The sequence below is a fragment of the Charadrius vociferus genome, unplaced genomic scaffold, assembly GCF_000708025.1.
Source record: "Charadrius vociferus isolate BGI_N301 unplaced genomic scaffold, ASM70802v2 scaffold266, whole genome shotgun sequence".
In the NCBI taxonomy this organism is placed as follows: Eukaryota; Metazoa; Chordata; class Aves; order Charadriiformes; family Charadriidae; genus Charadrius; species Charadrius vociferus.
Genome location: NW_009649114.1, coordinates 1004572 through 1025053, shown reverse-complemented (window position 1 = coordinate 1025053; position 20482 = coordinate 1004572). Strand labels below are relative to the sequence as shown.

At 43.0% G+C, this 20482-nt stretch overlaps 1 protein-coding gene across 2 annotated transcripts in view; it reads left to right on the top strand.

The window, feature by feature from the left end:
- SRGAP2 (SLIT-ROBO Rho GTPase activating protein 2) overlaps positions 1-20482 on the top strand; it is a 105131-nt gene that overhangs the window by 46735 nt on the left and 37914 nt on the right. For both annotated transcript variants that reach the window (XM_009888209.1, XM_009888208.1), the window contains exons 4-6: positions 12762-12824; positions 16478-16693; positions 17535-17663. In XM_009888209.1, coding sequence (XP_009886511.1) covers positions 12762-12824; positions 16478-16693; positions 17535-17663 — 408 coding nt within the window. The remainder of the gene's footprint in view (positions 1-12761; positions 12825-16477; positions 16694-17534; positions 17664-20482) is intronic.

Below are 20482 nucleotides of genomic sequence, written 5' to 3'. Positions count from 1 at the left end.
CATGTCTGTCTTTTTGCCTTCAATAGCGTCAATTGTTATGTTAAAAAAGAGTCATATGAGTAGTGTGTGACTTTAAAATTAAAATCTGTTTAGGTGCAGTTGGCAGTAATTGGAGGCCTCCTTGGCTTTTCCCTCTGGTCTTGACAGTCTTTTGAAATGTCTTGAGGAAAGAGCGTTCAGATATGTCTTAATATCTCTATATTGCTTTGACTGATAAAGAGAGTCTATATAAGGCAGTCCGGTTAGACTGCTGGAAAATGAACAGCGCTCAATATTGTGTGTGATGTTTCATGTCAGGATTCACTTGAAGGAGCAGCGTCTTGTTGTGTGTTACCTGGAGAGCAGGATGCGTTTGCTCTTTTACAGCAGGTATTTGTGTGCGTTGGCAACGGATTTCTATAGGAGAATGTAAGTGCAAGAGCACTCTTATGTTCCTTGTCCTCTGTGTGTTTCTTGAGTCTTTAACGGATAGTAATGGAGTATGAAAAATGCATTCAAGTGTTACATTGTGTTTCTCTTTTACTTCTTTTTTTAAGGCATTGCCCCAGTAGAGAAGGAACCATCTCTTTTTCAAGTAATGTCATACTAAGGCCTTTTTGACCTTTTAAAACTTTCTGGTAATTACATTATGGTCGATTAGATACTTACACGGGATTATTGAATGGCAGTTACTCTTCAATTCCTCTAATCCTTCCAAAGGATAAGTAATCTCCCCACTGAATTTCAACAAGGGCTGTGCTTGAGGAAGGTGGCTGAGAAAATGCCTGGGCAAAGAAGTACATGGAAATTGATATTATCCATTTTCAGCCCCTTGCATAAGCATGGGTTTGCCCTGTTTTATTTTATTTTGGGCAGTAGGACTTGAATAAAAACAAATAACTGACCGACAACAAAATACCCCTCTGGTTTCTTTCTCAAATATGAACTCCCTATTAATTTGTGCAAACAAAAGGCACTTGTTACTAAATTCCAGTGATCTGTTGTCTGTTTGCCAGGCACACCAAATTGGCTGAAGGCCAAAACAGGTATTAGATTACTATTCCACTTATGCTGGGTGGTTAAAAAAAAATAAATTGCATCTTGTCTCATCGAGTGTCACATGGTTGAATAAGAATTGGTACAAGAGCTACTGTGGGCTAGAAAACAGATGTGGTGTGTGGTTAAAATACTGCAAATCAGCTTTATAGTCCATGGATTTAAAAAAATGCTGTCCGTTTATAAACCCCCTGTGTAGCACACTTGTAGCACTCAAAGCAGTACAATCTCCAGAATATCTCTGGGCCATAAGCAGACAAATGGTACCTTTTCCTGGATGAAAAAACAGGGAGAAGTGGATGAAGTCACTTACCCAGGGATGCTCAGCAAGTCGCTGGCAAAGCCGGAATGCTGTTCTGATCAGTATCTGTAGGTATTGAAGGGCAATAATTAAGTGACTTGGCAAGATACTTAGGAGTGGCCTTTATTTTTCTGCCTCTAACCAGAAGTTAAAACCATGCTAGCCCAAAGGGAAATTAGTCCCATTGATGAGAAAATCTAGACAAATATTCTCCTCCCTCTCCCCTTAGCTTCTCCTATCCTTTTTTTAAACTTCTGAGACATCCTTTCCCATTTTTGAATGGAGAAGAGCTACCATAGTATGTGACAGCTCAGAAAACTGGGCGCTTTTTAGCAGTCTTGAAACCGATGCAGTTTATACAGGAGCTACATGGAAAATAATTCTACTATGTCACGTTGGAAAACTTTTCATGGAGCTGTGGAAGGCAAATTCGGAGGTCCCAACCAAAAACCAAATGTGAACGAGCTCCGAATGGCATAGCTGAATTAGTGTGGGGCTATGTCTCAGCGAATTTATGTAGCTTCTCCACAGATGTAATTAGCCAGGCTGCGTCAGTGAACTAACTGGCTGTGTGACTTCTGAGACCGGAGATTCCTGCCTCTCCTGTGCCATGGGTCATTCCAACGCACTCACCGATTCCGCACAATCTCCTGTCTGGTCTAACACAGGCGGTATAATCAAGATAAAATGCCCTGCAGTTTAATGAAATGCCGCCTGCAGGAGGAAGAGCCTTAGCTGTGATGCTGGTAGGGCACTCGGGTTTGGCTTAGCACAAGAGCTTGGTTTTTACTGTTTTCCAGTGGAAATTGTAGCTTTTGGAATTGTGCTGCTGATCTTGCTGCTGGGTCCTTGTCTCATGCTGCACAGGGAATCTGTTTTAAAAATGAGGACACTTTATTATTTGAAAGTCTGAGGAATGTTATTTTTTACACTTCTGTTTGGAAAATGCCTTCTAAAAAAAGTTATACATGTGCCTGGCTGACTGCGGGTGCTCTAGTACCTTACCTCTGGGAACTACTCACTGGGTTGTAAATAATGTGGAATATGGAGAGGACAGTGATACAGAGATACAGAGCTCCTCATTTGCTGAGGGCAGTTGACATAAAATCCTGAGGCATGAGATCCTTTTCTTGGCCATTTATAATTTAGGGCTTTCTCGAATCGGTGCTTTGTATCATGCTGGGATTGAGCAGGTGAGCTCGGAAAAAAGGGTAAAAAGGATGTACTTAAGATCCCTTTTGTTGCTCGACTCTTGAGCTGCTGTATCTTGCGCCGTCTGAAGTGGCGAGCTTTTTCAAAGGAGAGAGATTGAAGTGCGGCGTGCAGCCGTAATCCAGCCTTAAGGCAGCAAAGGACCTGGCTGGGTGCGATAAGGTCTGCGCTGGGAAGGAAACACGTCCTGGAGTGCAGCCTGGCGCAGCGAGAAGCGGTGGGAGCTGGCTGTGCCACGGCCGGAGCGGTGCAGAGCCCGAGATGGGCAAACCGGGTCTGTCCCTGCCCGGCAGAGCATCAGCAGTGGCGGCAACGTGGGGTTTGTCTCTTCAGCGACTGCGGTGGGGAATCCTCAGGCTGAGACAGATTCTCCTGTGTTCGTTCTTGGACCCCTCGGACCGGTTACCCGAAGGGCACAGCCGTGCTGACTGTCAAGCTTGGACGGGTCTGTCATGAAATCGGTGAACTTCTGACATTCCGGCGGTGGTGCCTGCATGGCAGACAGGTTGTCAGAGTTTGGATTCGCGGTGTCATGGGAAGCCTGCCTGGTCTGCGGCTTTGTCTCATGCAGTTTTTCTGTTCGTGTCTTATGATGAAGAGATCCCTCTCCAGGGCTGTGTTACGACGTGGAGGGTCTTACTTGTTTGAGTGTCGGATGGGAGCGTGCCAGCCACTTCAAAGGTATCTCTGCTGATAAGAGAAGCCGCGTTTGCTGCCAAAGCCAGCACTGAAGTGGTGCTGGACGTACAGTGTGTGTCAGCCCCGTTTCTTCCTGCCTCTCGCGTTTGTTTACTTCCTCGGCCAGCTCTCCCTGCAAAACCTGCACGTGTCTGAGCCCTGGGCTGTTTGCACCAAACATGGGTTTATATCTTATTGGAAACTTGCGACTGAAGGTGTAGGTGTTCTTTGAATGCTGTAGTTTTTCCCTGCCCGTGAGGAAACACTTTTATATTTCAGTAAAAGATGTCAGTAAGGGGCTTGGTGCTATAGCAGTCTAACGGATGAATCCCGCTGGCGTCGGTGCGGATCTGGCGTTTGGCTTCAGTGGCGCTGCTGGCCCCAGGAACGGTGTGAGTGCAGTTCTGTGCGACGACAAAAGAAAAGGAAGATGAATGATGAAATAAATAACCGCGCTCTCGAGCAAATAAAACTGGGGGGAAGCTGGTGGAATTGTGCTAATAACAATTTGTTATGCCTTGGGAGGTAATATTTTCTTATTTGTCCAACAGTTAATGATTTAGCCCTGGGTTTCGTACAAGGTTGAAGTTTAAATCCCGTGTGCCACCTGGCGTCGCTATTCTGGTCACCTCTCCCTCTCCTGGAGGACCGTCCTGCTTCGATGTCAGCGCCTGTTCTCGTCCACGCTCCTCTTCATTCCTCCGTCTACTGTTGTGCAGAGCGCTTCTTTGGTTTCTCCCTGCTTATCCTCCTTCAGCGTGGCCCTTTTATTTCATATTTATATATATGCATTCAAAATAGTCTTCCATTTGAGCTGGTTCCCATTTTGATGTCCCCTTTTCTTCCTTTTCACTCTATCCTCCTGTCACCCTCTCATTTTAGTGCGGCCCTTGATTTCTCTGCGTGGTACAACCTTTCTGTTTCTCGCGTGGTTGTCAGGTTTTCTCGCCTACGGACGTATCTCTTTAGTGGGATCCCTTGGCATTATTTATACATGCATAGCCTTTTGAGAAGCAGTCTCTTTAATTTGGTACCTTTAATCACTTTTTCTGTGTTGTCTCTTTGAGATTTCCTTGGAAGCAGATTGATAGTCTTGTTCAAATTTAAGAAAAAAGAAACCCAAACAAAAATCAACTTTCTGTTAGAATGGACTGTGGAAGCCTCAGTCACTTTGAGTAGTTTCTGAACAAACTGATATTTTTTTTCAATTTGACAGATTTTTACATAACAAATTTATGAAGTAATTGGGAAGTGTTGAGAGGCAGAAGGGCAGATTTATTCTGCGTGTGTGTAAGTTGCTGTGTCTCGAGGGGGCTCAGGATGGGCCGTGGCCTCTGCACGGCGCCGAGCACCTTCACCGCATCTGCCTGCCTCGCTGTTCCCTGCATCCTCCATGCAGCCTTGGCCCTGCTGTGTTTAAAACACACATTTTCTACTCAGTTTCTAACTGGGGGTTCGTTGCAGCGGTGTCAACTGGGGACTCACTGGAGGTGACCCTGTCCTGCCCTGCTTGCTGGTCTCTTCAGCTGGACATGTCCCCTCAGCAGAGAGCCGTGGGGACAGGGAGGGGTGGTTGCCCTACAAATCTCGCTTCGAGCACACAGCATTCCTTTACACTCTTGTGTCAGCTCAGTTATGATATTTATGGGGAGAAAACCCTGTAAAAAAGGAATGAAGAAAACAAACCCGAGGATTTGAAATTAGCTTCCTGTTTAATACTTTTTATTGTGGAAAAAAACCCAGTTTATCTACTAGTGCACTGCGTGGTGTTTGATGTGAAATGAAAAATCCACAATGAGTTGGTTAAAAGCCTTGCAGTAATCAAGGAAGAAGAATTATTAATTCTCTTAAGGGGTCTGTGCTTAAGATGACCTACTTTACAGCTGCGGCATGGCTCATTGCTGCATTGGTACCACAACATGAAAAATCTTCAAATACATCACACGTGGAAAAGCTGTGCACATGAAAGAAATGGCATTGCGCAAAATGCTGGGCATTGGTTAAAATATTTCTCCGTAACAGTGTAAACACGTAAATATGCAGCTGTTGTAATTAAAACTGCCGCTGAGGTGCAGAGTTGGTAAGTACGTGCTGTCTCCCTGCTCCCACACTTGCATCCTTACCCTCTGCGTCTTCCGCTGCCTTTGGTGCCTTGGGAAATAGTAATGTTGAGTTCTCGCTGTTTTCCCAAAAGTTAAGGGACACAGAGGCCTGTTGTGAAATGATAGGTTCTGGTTGCTCAGTGGGGAAGTGAAATCTCCTGGTTTTCCTACCTGCTTATTTTTAAAACGAGCAGAATGGGGGACGGGAGAGGGAGTGAAAGAATTTGTGTGGCGCTCTTATCTGCGTTAGCAGTACATAAAGCTGCTCCTGAGTCAGAGATGTGATTCCCCCACCTGTAACTGGAGTGGGTGGTTTCTGTTACGCTGCTGACCCTCTGTACCCGCTCAGATGCAATGATGGGCTCAGAGCCCATTGCCCAGGGTGAGCTACCAAATAGTAAAGGCTACAGCTGGAGTAATTCTAGTGCATATGTTACAGGCTAAAAATGTCACTTCTGCATATAGATTGGGCAAGGAATACGCTGCATTTGGCTGTATTTAATGTGCAAAAGTAGTCCATTGTTACTACATTTTGTTTCTAATTGCCTGTATGCTTACTTTGTCTTTCATTACACCACTCTCCTCATCTTTATGTCGCTGCAGTGTGAATTCAGGTCAGCCAGGAACGAGGTAACAGCACTTTTGTACTCCGGTCATTCATCTGACTCTGATCCCTCCTGTTGTTTTTTTCCTAGAGATACATCACAGCAGTTTGAAATAGGGTATTGGGGGAGGTCGGTAGCACAAAGCCATCGTGCAGAGCATTAAAACCATGAGCGGAATTGCAGAACATGTTACAGGACTTCAGCACTTGCTGGTAGGTCTCGCCACCTTGTGAAGCCCGTTTCACGTGTGGCTCATTCAATGAGGGCAAATATAGCTGGCTTCACAACAAGAATGAATGCTCTCAGCCATAAAATTGCTTGGTTTGTTGGGATGGAGTGCCTGAAGCCCAAGATTCAATAGGATCAGCACAGAATTCTGCAAAAAAAAGGAGAAAAAGGGAGTGGGTTTTTTTCGGAAGCAACTCTTTCAGCCTGGAGTATGGGAGGCAGCGGTGTGACGTGGTTTCGTGTAGGAATGGCTTTTCAGAGTACAGTATTCCGCTGTAATAAGGAAAATTCCTTATTACTGACATAGTGGTGAAACAAATCACTGGTGAAATGGTGGAGAAAACTAGATAATACAACTGTAATTTAAATGTGACTGACCAATGCATAATGGATCATTAAACTGGAAACTGATGATCTGTCACCCAAAATATGCATGTATATTGTATGACATAGATTTTGTTTTCCTAGCTTTTCTTTAAATTCTGGACAGTCTGAAGCTTTAGAAGTCATCTTTGTAGAATTTCTGTTCTGTAGGGCCATGTGATAATGGCTGAGCACTTTCTCTGTAAAAGTTGAAAGCTAGTTGATTGTTTAGATGAGAACATGAAGGTGATAAATCATATTTGCTACTGCATGCCAATGAATTAAAGGCAGGCCTGTTAAAAAAAAAACCAACCAAACAAAAAAACCAAAACACAAAAACCACCAAAAAACCAAAAAAACCCAACCACCAAACATTATCAAGAATCTACCTATAAAGAATTCTAAACTTTAATTAGCAAATTCTGTTTAAGTGCTCCGTGCATGATCTTGGAAAATTCTACCTGGCAAGCCTTCTCTTTGACGAACTTCGTAAGTGGATGTTAAGTAATGCATAATTAGATGTTAACTAATGCTGTATTGTAACCTTGATTTAGACAGGAATTAAAAGGATCTTGCACTTCTGCAAATTTCCTCACCGGTCTCAGCAAGAACTCAATCCTCTTGCCTCCCAGCTCCCACTGTTGATTCAAAAACCATTAGAACACTTAATGTTTGTTTTCCCCCTATGTATATTTAATTATTCCTTTTTAAGAGATGTAGAGAAATGGTCTTGTTGGAGAGCAGTATTTAGAATCAGCAGATTTGGGTTCCAGTTCCAGCCCTGTCACTGGCTGACATAATTTTAGGCGAAGTATTAGATAAAATCTCTTATCTCAGTGTGTTACGCGTTCACCCACCAATGGTTTCTGAGTGCTTCCTTGCTGCTGTTCAGTTTATACAGAAAACATCCCATGAACTTCACGGTGTGTTTGTTTTGAAGCCGTACCATCTTTCTATCAGATTTGGAACTACATCGCTGAGGCTTGAGATCCGGGGCATAAAATGTTGACAGCATTCCTTAGCTCTCATATTTATTATCCCCCCGAAATATTTTGAAGCTGAAGTCGTTAATGTTTGGTGGAATGCGGAACAGCCAAGCCAGTGCTGCAGTAGATCCCAAAAACATCTTGATTAAATTAGAGGGGAGGTGGAGGGGAGGAGGGCTGGAACAAAGAGGCCGTTGAGAAGCTGGCACGGCGTGCTGGGAATTTATGTTCCAGCGAGGGGTGGCAGCAACCTACAGCTCCGCACATGGTGCATGTACACCCTGTTGTAACAAAGGCGCGTGTGTGCATGTGTGAGCGTGTATGTGTATGCGTGTGCACGCACGCACGCTTGGGGCAGCTCCTTCTGCTTTCTTGTTTTGGGCTGAAGAAAGGCTTGAGAAAGGCAGCTGGCGAGAAAAATACTGCGGTTGCAAGTTAGCACTCCTGGGCAACACGCAGTCTTGTCACCCCGCTGAACTAACTTTCTTGTTCTCTTGGGTGCTGTTGATAATTTTGCTGATTTGCAGAGAAAAGGAAGCCCATGTTCGTGGCTGGTCGGCGCGTACCTTTGCGGCAGTGCAGGTGAGGTTGTGCCAGTGCCCTGCTCTCCCCGTGCCCGGTGCGCTCCCGTGCTGTGCCGGCTTCCGAGAGCACTAATGATGCGTATCAAACTAGATAATCTCCCAGATCAAGAGGACAAGTGTTTAGCCTTGATGGGATAAGAAGCAAACAAGGTTTGTGGTGACACCCCCTCCCCACATGCACACAGTTTGTTATCGGAGCCAATTAGATGAGATGGTGTTGCACAAGCCCTTCCTCAGGGTTTTTAAGGGATGTACAGATAGACTCTAGTTGCAGATACAGCCACAAATAGATAATAATAAAATTGATCATATTTTCTTTTGCTTTTATTTATTGCTTTTTCCTGGAAGATTGTTTACAAAATGAATAGTTCTAAACTCTGTCTGCCGTTGAAAAACAGAATACGGAATTTGATGTTGAAACAGAAATTGATACCTGGAGACGTTTGCAAGTGCAGAGACTGTCGTATTGGTTTTGCTTGGCACGAGTTTTATTCGTAACTCCATGCCACATTCTAGTACGATCTTGAAATCTCTTATGCCTGTATGGCAATGGTTAAGATCAGCAGCCTTTAATTTGGATGCACTTTGAACTCCATGGGACCTCCGACAAGTTCTCGTTGTGCATCAGGTCCACCACCCTCTACCGCACTTGAGCAACAACTTTTTTGCTAATGTCTAAGGCATTTTCTTCTGACTTTCCCAAGTTAACCATTCTGCTTCCTCCAAGGTATTTTCATTTATCAGGGTCAACTAGCTCAGCTTTTTTCTCCTAAACTTGTTGTTTTGGGTTTTTTTTTCGTGTGTGTGTGTGTGTGTGTGTGTGTGTGTTTTTTGGTGTGGAATCAGTACAGGGAGCAGCATTAAATTAACAGTGTTCATTGCATAGCTCTTGTTTTCGTGACACCTGTGATCTGTCTACCTTCATCTTAATGTAAGGGTTTTGCAGTCCGGCAATCTGGCAGTTTCTTTCTTGAGAGCTCATTTGGAAGCACAAAGAGTTTTGTGATTTGACAATTTGGCACTTGCATTTCTTCTTTTCTTCTTCAACCTGAATATGTATTAAAATATTCGTTTTAATCTATTTCGCATAATTGATGCTTCAGCAGTTTGTACAGCGAATGAACAATTTTATGCAAGAAATAAGCAAATGGGGTGAAACGAGCCGGGTGAAAGGCAGATGATTGGCCCAGTCTGGGCAGTCTAACCAGCACAGTGAAGCGTGCTGCTGAAAAGCTCCTTCTGTGTGAAAAGTTCAGGGCTCGGGGCATTTAAAACAGACCCAGCCAGTCACTTTCATTTATCATCTCCAATGCGGAGAAAAAGGCAGTCATAAAATCTTTGTGACCCATCTCGCTGCAGTGATGAGCAGCAGCTTCAGCTTTCTTTCCTGCTTTCAGAGATGGAAAGACTGTAGATCTTGTTTCCGCAAACTCTCTTAGACATTGGGAATCACCAACTTTTTTCTTTTCTTTAAATTAAAGACTGCTCAGAAAAAGCAGGATGCTCCCCTTTGTCAGACACTTGTTTTTCCAGTAGCACATCGGGAGCAGGTTTTGGAACACGGGACTGGAATGTATGAAAATGCAGAGGACCTGACCGGGATGCTTCTGCTTCTACCTCCCATTGCGCTGCCGACACGGCAATGCCATACTGGTCTGAAAGGGTCACAACATACATAAACAGTCTGGAATAAAACATGTATCATCTCAGAAACAGTAAACTCAGCACTGCTGAACTGGATGGTTTAAAAAAAAGAATAATTTAAAACTAAATTCCGTAATCATTCTCTTTTTGCTTTTTAATTTATCAGTATGTATTTTTTTTTTCTCGTGGTATAATGCTATCTTGATTTCTTAGGCAGAAATGTTGGTTTAAGTGTGGGTTTGTCTGCATTTACCTCTTTATCTTTTTCCTTTCCTGAACTTTGTAGGCAGAAATAATCTTGAACCTATCAAATTTGCTTGACCCAGTAGATATTATATACCTCTAACATGCGGAGCAGGAAGGTTCAATCAGGCAAACACTGCCTTAGTAGGTAGTGAATGAGTAAAATCTATAAACTGAATAAAGTTATTCTTGTTACATGCGGCAATAGATGCGTTTGCACTTTCTAATTAGTGGGGAAAATGTGGAGAAAAGAGAGTTGTTAGATTATGAGTGTTTAAGCCTGCCTGTTTTTTTGTAAATAGAAACATTACCGGCTCCCCATCAGAATGGGTATGGATATTCCTGGAATTTCAAAGGGATGAGTGGGCATGGTAATGTGTGCCACAGAACAGGGTTGAAGCATAAGTTAAAATGATTTCAGCAGCCTGTTCAGGTGAACAGGGTAAGGGATGGGACATGGCTTCTTGGAGTCTTCAACGGCAAAGAAAGGAAACATCTGTTTGTGTCTGGCTGTAACTTTATTGGCTTCGATCCCTTTCAGTAACTGCAGGCTGGAAGATGTAAATTGTATTACAAATACCGAGAGTTTTCTTGATCCATTCGTAGTCCTGCTCTAGAAGAAGGGTTTGGTAAGGTGTGCGCGCGGGGCAGTGCTGCGCGGTGGCCGCTGGAGGCGGTGGGGCTGCGGTGGGTGATGCACCGCTGCGCTGCTTTGCCCTGGTGCTGGCGGCCGCTGGCTCCGTGTGCTTTTTGATGTCTCTGAATTTCTCAGCTTTTCCCATGGAAGCTCTTCAGAATGTGAATGGTGATGGTGTTAGCATGAAATCCTGTCTCTAGTGAAGCGAAGATTAATTGTACCATTGAACTCATTAAGGAAGTGGCTTCGCCCTCCTTTGCATAGGAGCTATCTTGCGTGCAGAAACACCTCTTCAAAGAGGGCTTTGCCTACAGAGGTGCCGTCTGTTGGTAATTATGGATGCGCATCTTTGGACATTCCGGTGTCTTTATTAGAAAACCAGAAGCTTATCTGTTCCGGTATTAGCTAAAGCTGAATGTGTGCCAGCCCCGGCTCGTCATGCAGCTGTAGGGTCCAATTGCACACAACATAGAAGCTCTGGCTGCTTGTTACCTAGCAGGGACTTTAAATAAGTAAATATATTTTTAAAATCTGACACTTGGCTGCAGGCTAGTTTGGGTGTCAGCTGGTTTTGACAACCAGTCATGTCTATCTGCACCTTTTTTTTTTTTTTTTCTCCCCCTTCCTTTTCATTCTGCTGTTTTAGTGAAGGAAACGAGTTCCTTAAACAGCCTTAGGTTTAGCTCTGCAGCTCACTAGTGCAAGTGGCCCCCAGGACAGAAATATTTGTCTTAATATGGTTAAATTGTATTGTAGTCTTTGTTGCTTATAAAAACAAACCAAAAAAAAAGGCAAGCCAATTGCTTTTGTCTATTGAGGTAAATCTCGTATTGATTTAAAATTTGAATGGAAATGGGAATGTTTACATGCAAAGCTCTGTCAGAGTATTTTATTTTATTTTCTAGTGTTGATGTGGTGGTTCTTTTTGTGATGAAATACAGAAGCAAAGGAACACTGGCTAGAGGGTGTAGCAGGCTATTGTGGTATTTGTGGAAGAAGAGGTAAACTTTTGGTAAATCTCGTGGAGACCAAAGGAGAGATTGTGCATCTCAAAGCGTATATTTTTTTTTTTTTAAACTCTGGCTTTATCATACAAAACTAAAAAAATAAATACATTGACATTAACACTGTGCTCAAAAATAGACTGCGGCTCTGTATAGTCTTTCAAATACAGTCAGCACAAACTCCAGTTGGATCAAAGCATCTCCCACAGTACCAACAGGCAAAAAGACCTGCTGTCGAGCACATCTGCCTGCTCCTCCAAACTTCTCTGTGACAAACACCGCTGCTTCAGCCAGCCAGTTCCACTCCAGTATACAAAAGTATCCGAGAGTGACTGTTTCCCTAGTGAATCCGGGAAATAGATGGACTAATCTGTGCACAAGGCTTATCAAGCAAGAGCTGGCAGACACATCCGTAAGGTTTCCCTCCTGGATCCGTCTCCGGAAGCTGTGACACCGTGCCGGGCCTCATCTGAGCCAACCTCGTTTTCTTGAGACTCGTTATGATGGGGTGGCACTGGCAACTCGTGATGTGTGTGTGGTCAAGGGCCAAGGAATAAGGCTGGGAGGGGCTGGCGGGGAGCGAGACGTGAGGTCGAAGGAAAGAGCAGCAGGACTGCCTGGAGAGATGGGAGCGTGAAGGAGGTGGTGGCCCACAGTCGTCGCGGCCTCAGAGTCTGGCTTTGTCAAGGAGGTACCTTACATCGGCAAACCTGAAGTATCGCCTGTTTTGTGATGTGGTGTTCAGTAAAGGAAGACCATTCCTGGTGGCTTTCTCAGCCTGCACTTCTTCAGCTTCCACACCAAGCTGTCCTGTAGTCATAGTCTTTCTTGGTCCTGCTAAAATGGGCAAATCAAAGTGTTTCCAGGCTTGTAATGTTGAAAATCCCACGGTCTCTGGAAATATCTCTGTCGCCGTACTGTAAGGCTTTTCTCACTGTGCATGTATAACATTTCAATTTATTAATACTGTTTGTGCAATTTGACCATAAGTGGCTCTGGGCTGAGCAGTTATTGGATTTGCTAGCATAAATAGCGGTGCTTAATTGAGCCTAAATTATTTGTAGATGCGGAGCATGTTCACTTCCTCCGCCTTTCTACCGTCTTCCCCAATTAACTTTCATTTCTCTGTTTTGTTGCAGAGCAAGGAAGTGGGATTGCAGCTCCAGGAAGACTTGATGAAGGTCTTGAATGAACTCTACACGGTAAATCAAACTGACTTTCTTGGCATCTTTTCAGGCAGAAGGAAGAAGTGTTTGACTTCTCCCAGCCTGCTGTTACAGCAGAGACCAAGCCCCAGGACTGATAAATGTCTGCAGCCTTTGCAGTTTGAGGCAGCTTGTGTTCGCCAGCCTACAGAGCACCATAAATCTCACTTTTTCACTCTATCCTTATATTGTTTCAGCTCTGTAAGTGCTGGCTCCGCTTCTCAAATATCCCACCTTAACGCACACCTGCTACTAGCTGCAGTGTTGGTTTTAAAAAGATATATTAAAATTATTTCCAAATACTCTAAAAATCTTCAGTCCGTGGTTTTGTGTGGTCTGAGCATACAAAAGGCAGCATACAGCTTCAGCGGGGGGGACCCACTGTGTTTATTTGTTCCTCAACTCTTTCAGCAAAACAGCTCCCTTTAGAGTAATAGCCTTCCATCTGCGCTTTTTGCTCCTCAGCGTATCCATTGGAGACACCAAGAAAGAGGCACTGCCTCGGGAAGGAGAAGGAATGTGTTCATAAAAGTTCATATGCTGCTTGGGGATTTTTCTTCTCACATAGATGAATGGAAAAGCCTGTTGTTTGATTAAATTTTTGCTTTCTGCAGCTGTTACTGAGTTAGTTCTCTTTTAAAAGCAGAACCTACGCATGGTTTTGTTGCTCAAAGTGGCTTTTCTTTTGTCCTTCCTTAATGATACATTGGGTCATTACACTGAGGTACATGTTCCTTCCTTCGTTCTTTCAAAAGATGATCCAGGGGTGTTTCTCAAGCCACGGCTTATCAACCTTGTGAAATTCAGTGGTAATATCAATGCTAGAGTATTAGCAGGGGGTTCCCTGAAATTTCCCGTATCAACAAAATGTATAGAAGGGAATTGTTTATTAGAGCACTGAAGCCAAATATTCAGACTAATCCTTTAGGAAAAAAGGGAGCTCGGGAGTAGGAAAAACGTTCTTGCTGCTGAAATGGCAGTTGAAGTGAGATGCTGAATCCGGTTTAGGATTTTCCTCCTTTTCTGCCTTAGAGAGCGTTACTGAGTCTTTTCTGTGGGCAAAGAGGGTTTGTGTTCCTCGATGGGAAAGCCAAGAACAAGCTGTAAGTTAGAAGCTGAAGGCACTTTGATGCTGACCTGTGGTTCGATGCGGTGTTGCTGTAGTTAGCACAGCCTTCGTTTACAACAGCGTGAGCAAATGGCGTTGTGCTCATGTTCCTGAAAGGCAGAGAATTTCCTTCGGGGCTGAGGGTGGCTTTGGAAGTGTAGCAGTGCCTGTCGTCAGCACTGCCTACTCTAGAAATTATTTTTTATTTGAGGGCAGCATCTGATTCAACTGTTGAGTCACGTACTGGGATGGGATACTAAGGAAGAATGTAGGTCTGTCTCTAAACACAGACTTTTAGGAGCTGAGATTTATTTCTAAGCCAAGTTCACGTGGCGCTGAAGTTGATAAGGTGGCTGGTTGGTGGAGTATATGTAGACATATGTAATAATTTCTGCATGCCAGGCTCTGACAGATCATTGAGCCAAATACCAAGTCCTGATCATTTCTCTTGTCACTGGAAGGAAGGTCTTCCAGAATTCAGCCTTTGATAAAGAAAGCGATAGAGGGTATTAACTTTTGTAATGTCAGTGCTAGGGACTTGAAATCTATTTATTCAGTCCTTCTGCTGTAAAATTTTAAATTGTCCCTACACCAGAAAATTCATTTTCCTTTGGAAAAAAATCACTTCTGCTGGTCATGTTAAAAGATATTTCTTGCTGGACTCAATTTAATCACTGCTGGGATTGCTTTTATTGGTACTTTTTGAAATATTCCCACGTCTTGTTCTGTTGGTTTCCAAAGGATTGGGAGAAACCCTGTTTTCAGGCAAAACGGATATGGACAAAGCCTTTAGTTTCCTTTCACAGATAAAACATAACCTATAAGTTTTTGTCGTGAATTGTCCTGTGCAATCAGTCCTTGGCTGTGCTGTTGCCCTCAGCGGGCACCAGTGAGCCACCAGTGACCCCATGGTCAAACCCGGGGCCGGCACAGGTCATGGTTACCAACCAGGCACCGTCAGCGGGATAAAATCATTAAAATTGTGATTTCTATTTCTGCTTCTCTTGCTTTCTGCCAGTTCCACTTTCAGTGACAGAGGAAAAGGAACTACTTTGCATCTATTATTATAAATGCCTGCTTTATAGTCTAAGCATATGCAGGAGCTGGAAGTGTGTGTGTAAATTATTCAGAAAGTCGCTCTTTAATACTGGCTGCATTCACATTCTCTTTCATGTTTAAATACAACGTCTCTTTGTATCTGAGAACCTTTGCTGATCACTGCATAAAGAGAGAGCATGCGTCCTACTTACGTAAAATTATGTTATGGTTCAAACTAAGGTGAAATAGGTATAAATGGGTTTTCAACTGAAATAAATCAAATTATTTGCAAGTGGGGTCTTTATTAATGCTGGAACAACACTACTGGGGGGTCTTTATGCAACTGTGTGGGTTTTGCCCCCCTATAAAAATTAGTATCATAGTAATGTTTGCTTTGGTATGTGAATTGAACTGTTTTGCATTTGTGGATAAAAAAAATATCTAGTTTGTGTACTGTTTCCTTTGGGGTTTTGGTTCTGTTTTCTTAACACAAAGCTAGACATGAATAGCCTGTAAAACAAATGGGGTTTTTTTTGTGACTTTGGGGGATATTTACCTATACTTACTTACTTATAAAAAATACGCTATAATAAAAGTTGTCCATATAGTACAGGGTCCAGGTCTCCCTAAGCAACAGAAGCACACTCTTTTATTAATGTTTTTATTACATAAGGTGAACAGAAGTACTTTTACATATCAAATTTGATTTAAACAAATCAAACCTGAGTTGCTTTTGCAGCCATTGTGTTCAGGATATTGATTTGCATACAGTTCCTTGAGACTTGTGATGTTTAGAGGACTGATTCATCCAGATAAAAGCCTGATAGGCATCCCTTCTGAAACCTTACCTGCTGATGAAAAGCTATCATTTTCCAACCTTGGCATATAATTTTCTTTGAATAGTAAGGAGGCTGGATTTAGTCTGTATCTTTTTTTGGGTTTTATGACTCCTTTATTGGATTGTGCAGGAAGGCGCATGCCAAAGTTAAACAAAGAAGCAGCTGCAAAATAATCCACTTTTGATTTCAGATTCATTGTGAGCGCCACACTTTCATTCCTGCATCTTCTGTCGTGCTTTTTTGAGATATGAAATTTCCCTGAGTATTTTGCTGGTTTAGATATTTCTAACTCACAACTAGCAGCCAGGTCTGACCTGCTGGTCGCTGTCTAAATGCCTTTGCTTAGTTTGGACAATGTCATCCGTTTAACAGAAACACGATGGACAGCTATTATGAAATAGTTGTGTTAAAGAAACTTAGAGTTTTGTGGAGTGCCTTGGGCAAATTAAAAGTGTCACTGCATGTGACTTCGTTCTTAGGATTTTTTCCTCCCTCTATCCTGTGAACTTTCCAGGTACAGGTACTGCTCTTCTCCCTAAGATTTGGTCATGCAGATAAAGTAAGGCAAAACATCCGTATGCCTTGTTTGTTGGTTAGGGAAACCCATTTCATCCTCATCAAATCGGACGTGGTGCTCTCTGACTCTTGTGTATCATTTTCTGCAGGTTATGAAAACCTACCATATGTACAACGCTGACAGCATCAGTGCTCAGAGCAAACTGAAAGAGGCAGAGAAGCAGGAAGAAAAGCAGATTGGGAAGTCGGTGAAACAAGAGGACAAGCAGACGCCACGTTCCCCGGACTCAACTTCCAATGTCAAATTTGAAGAAAAACATGTTCGACGAAGCTCTGTCAAAAAAATAGAGAAAATGAAGGAGAAGGTACTTCCATAGCGTTGCTCCTGCTTGTGTAGAGTGCTTGAGGAGGGGACCTTTGCTACTGAGTTCCCTCCTTTGTGACGTTCAAATGCAAGCCTCGGTTTTTGTACAAGTTTTAAACACTGAGATTTAGGAAAGGCAAAAGCTAGCACCGCGTTTCTTTGGCACGATAAGCTAAAACGAGGTTAGAGTATGAAGGTAACAACTGCCTTCTGCGAAGTCGTCATCAGTGTATTTTTTTTCTTGTACAAAGTACAAGATTTTTGTTCGCCATTTAATGCCAGCCTAAGGTCTGACTGGCGCTACAGGGAGACGTGCAATCCCAAACAGACTTGATAGGCAGAACCAGTTGCCTTAGCAATCGGTCAGCCAGTTAAGTAGTTCAGGATTCAGGCCAATAGGAGGTGAAGAGTTATTTTTGGATTGATTGAGGCTCTGAAAGGACCAAGTTTAGGCCTTGTTTCTGCTGGAAGAGGTGGAGTGCCTGTGGCAGCCCTCAGACTACCTATGGGCTTCTCGCAGCCGCGCCGGTAGTGCTGGAGCTGAGCCATAACCGTATAAACCCGCCTCGATCCTTCATTCTTCCCTTAATCTTCCCTAACCCGCAGTCTGTTTTCAGAGAAGACTTTAATTGCAAAGCTGTCTAGGATAGTAATGCTTAAAAACATCTAAATAATTAATCTAAATTCTAAGTCTTTGAGTCTTGATAAAACTGGAATCCGAATGAACAAAACCTGTGGGAGCGGGGTAAGGTTTGTTCAGTACGCTGTGGTGTTACTAGGAATGCTGCTGCTCCTGCTGCACCTCTTTTTAAAATACAGTCTGATTTTGGTTTCTCTTTTAGCGCCAAGCGAAGTACACAGAAAATAGACTGAAGGCTATTAAGGCAAGAAACGAGTATCTGCTAGCTCTGGAAGCCACCAACGCCTCTGTATTCAAGTATTACATCCATGACCTGTCTGATCTCATTGATGTAAGTGCTGCTGCTTGGGTGCCTGCAATGAATATCATTGCTGTTAACCCTCACGTGTGCCTCTGCTTCTTCAACATCCTATATCCCTGGTAACCTCTGTACAGCTGTGGAGTGATGGTCTTGGACGGGCAGCTTAGAGAGTAACAACAGGCGTGATAATCGGTCATTAAGCTGTTAAGTGAGCTTTTCTGAGGTGGCTTACTGGGAGTCTGTTGCACAGATAAAAGCTTGCACAAGAAACCTGGCATTGAAACCTGTGGAAGGAGGAGGTGCGTAGTTAAAACGAAACTCAGTATCAGTATCACACTGTCGCTTGACATTTTCTATTTACTATTTTAAGCAAACCCTCAAGATTATAACTCAGAAGCACATTTCAAAAAAGGAGAATGTTAACCGTAGAACAGTATACCAGGTGGTAAAAGAAATGAGGACCGAAGCATTTTCTAAGGCTGCCTTTAGCTTGTTTTGAAAAATGTCATATATTTCAAGGTTAATGCTTTCTCTAGAGTATTTCACAAGAGGGATGTACCTCCCTGCTTTTTAGTCTTCCCATTCTCTGATACCCTGACCCACCAGCTCTGCAGCAACTTGACGCATTTCTTCTGTCCAGTTCTGAAGGGTGTCAGAGGAGTGTCAACAACAATGGAGGTTCCACTGCTTGCCACTCCGCAGTCTCTCTGTTTGCGCAAAGAAATGAAGAAATAAACTAGCTATAGAAACCAGTCCTCCCCTTTCCTTGGAATGCTTTCTGCACAAACTGGGTGATGGAGGCGAAGGTGGAGGGAGCTTGTTCCCCAGCTGCCTGCAAGCCCTCTGTTCTGCAGCTCAGCGCTGCCCCCACTATTCAGGGGGCTTCAATTCTGCTTTTAGTCAAATGCACAACAATAAAACCCAAATCTCTCCTCTTTGAAAACTCAGAAAATCCAATTAGGAACCCCGAGATTTTTCACAAATACGTAACTACCCACTGCGACCTGCAGAACTAGAGCACCACGTGCACCGAACGCGTTGTGTCTGGGTCGCTGGCTGCTGCTTGATCTTACTCTGCTTGCCAAGGCCAGCGCGCTGCCGTCACAATCGGAGACACTCAACTGCAAAGCCTGAAGGGAACTTTCTTTGTAGGAGGAGGTAGTAATGAACAGAAGTGTCTCTAGACACTGGCGATAAAGAGCACTCAGATCACTATTAATTAGTCAGCTATTATAATACCTAACGCTATGTATAATGCATTTATTCAGCTGATCATAAAATCACGTGAAGTGCACTTCTGCTAGGTATTTATTTAATTCTGTCCTTTGGAGGTCAGGATTGTGAGCGCTAGATGGTTTTGAAAAATACTGTTATTTCAAAATGTCACGTTCTATAAAATTGCTCTACTGAAGAGGCATGTTTCGTTTGTACCTGCTGCCTGGTTGGGAGACCTTTTTTAGTTAACATTTGCTCAACTTGAATTGTGCCATCTTGGTTTTTTAACAAATGATAACTTTCTATATATTTTTGTATGGAAACATGGAAGATTAGGATTCATTTCACTAACATCAGTGTAATTCAGTTATCTTAATTTTTTCTTTTAAAATCCTATCTATAAGTCCTCCCTCAAATTCTGCAGATGTGCTGGGTTCAGTTGTCTGCTAACACACTGTTCTTAGTCTGTTTTGGGGAGTCGCGTGTAGTAAAGAATCCATTTGGCTTTCATAAAGCCGTAACAATTTTTAAGCACAGACTTGAGGTCTTTTAAGCTGTTTGCTGACAAGTATGGGTTATCCAGCTCTGAAGGGAGTGCTGCTCTCATGAGATACTCTCAGCCCTCTCTGGGGCAGGGTGGGCAGTGGGGCAGGACGAGAAGCCAGGCTTCTGCAGTGCATGGATTTGTCACTGTCCTAGAGAGGAGCCACCGTGACTCTGGGTGAGTCTAGGCCCTTTTAAGCCCCTTGTGTTCCTCGAACCATTCAATTTAACACTGCATTGCAAGTTCTCATAATCTTTAAAAGAGAAGTATTATCTGCTCTGTTTTCTGAAGGCATGGAAAAATGTGGGACTTGCCTGGGAGCACAGGAGATGGAATTCAGTTATCTCATTGCTAAGATGCCGGGAACATGGATTTACTAATGCCTTTGATCTGAAGGATCGAAAATTAACAATTATAACCAGTGATGGTTATCTGAAGCGTCTGACTTAAATAAAAATGTGGTTTTTAAGCCAGGTCCTAATTCTTTTCCTTGATTTAATAATTTGATGATACTGAATGTTGAAATATAATATAAAAGCAATCTTCAAAGTTACTTAGAAGTAGATTGTGTTAGGCCAAATAGCATTAAACTTGCAATGTTTATACAACACATTGTGTTCCCCCTCCAATGTGCAGGGAAGGATAACAGTGAGTTAATTCTCCATGGTGAGTTAAGAGTAATAAATTGTTCCTGACGTAGCCCAGTAGTTTTGAATTTCCTGACTTTGGGGACGGAGGCAGCTCTTTGATGCTAATGAAATATTACAGTAATGGGGAAGTTTGTATTAACTCATGTTTATGAAAGGGTCACTAGGACAGAATTTAAAAAAAGATAAAATGCCTGTGTATGTGTGAGTCCTAAAGGTTACTTTACTCTTCTAGGAATAGGTATACTACTGTTGTTTACTCCAGGATCTCATATTTTTCCCTGCCAAATGTAAATTGCATTTTAAAACAGAGGGCTCTTTCTCCTTAAATTTTCTGGTTTGGGCCTGTTTGAAAACTGCAGACTGGCAAAGGGTTAATCAGCTGTCATGTTGGGAAGTGAATTTGAATGAGTTATCATTAAATTCTTATAAAAAATAGATTT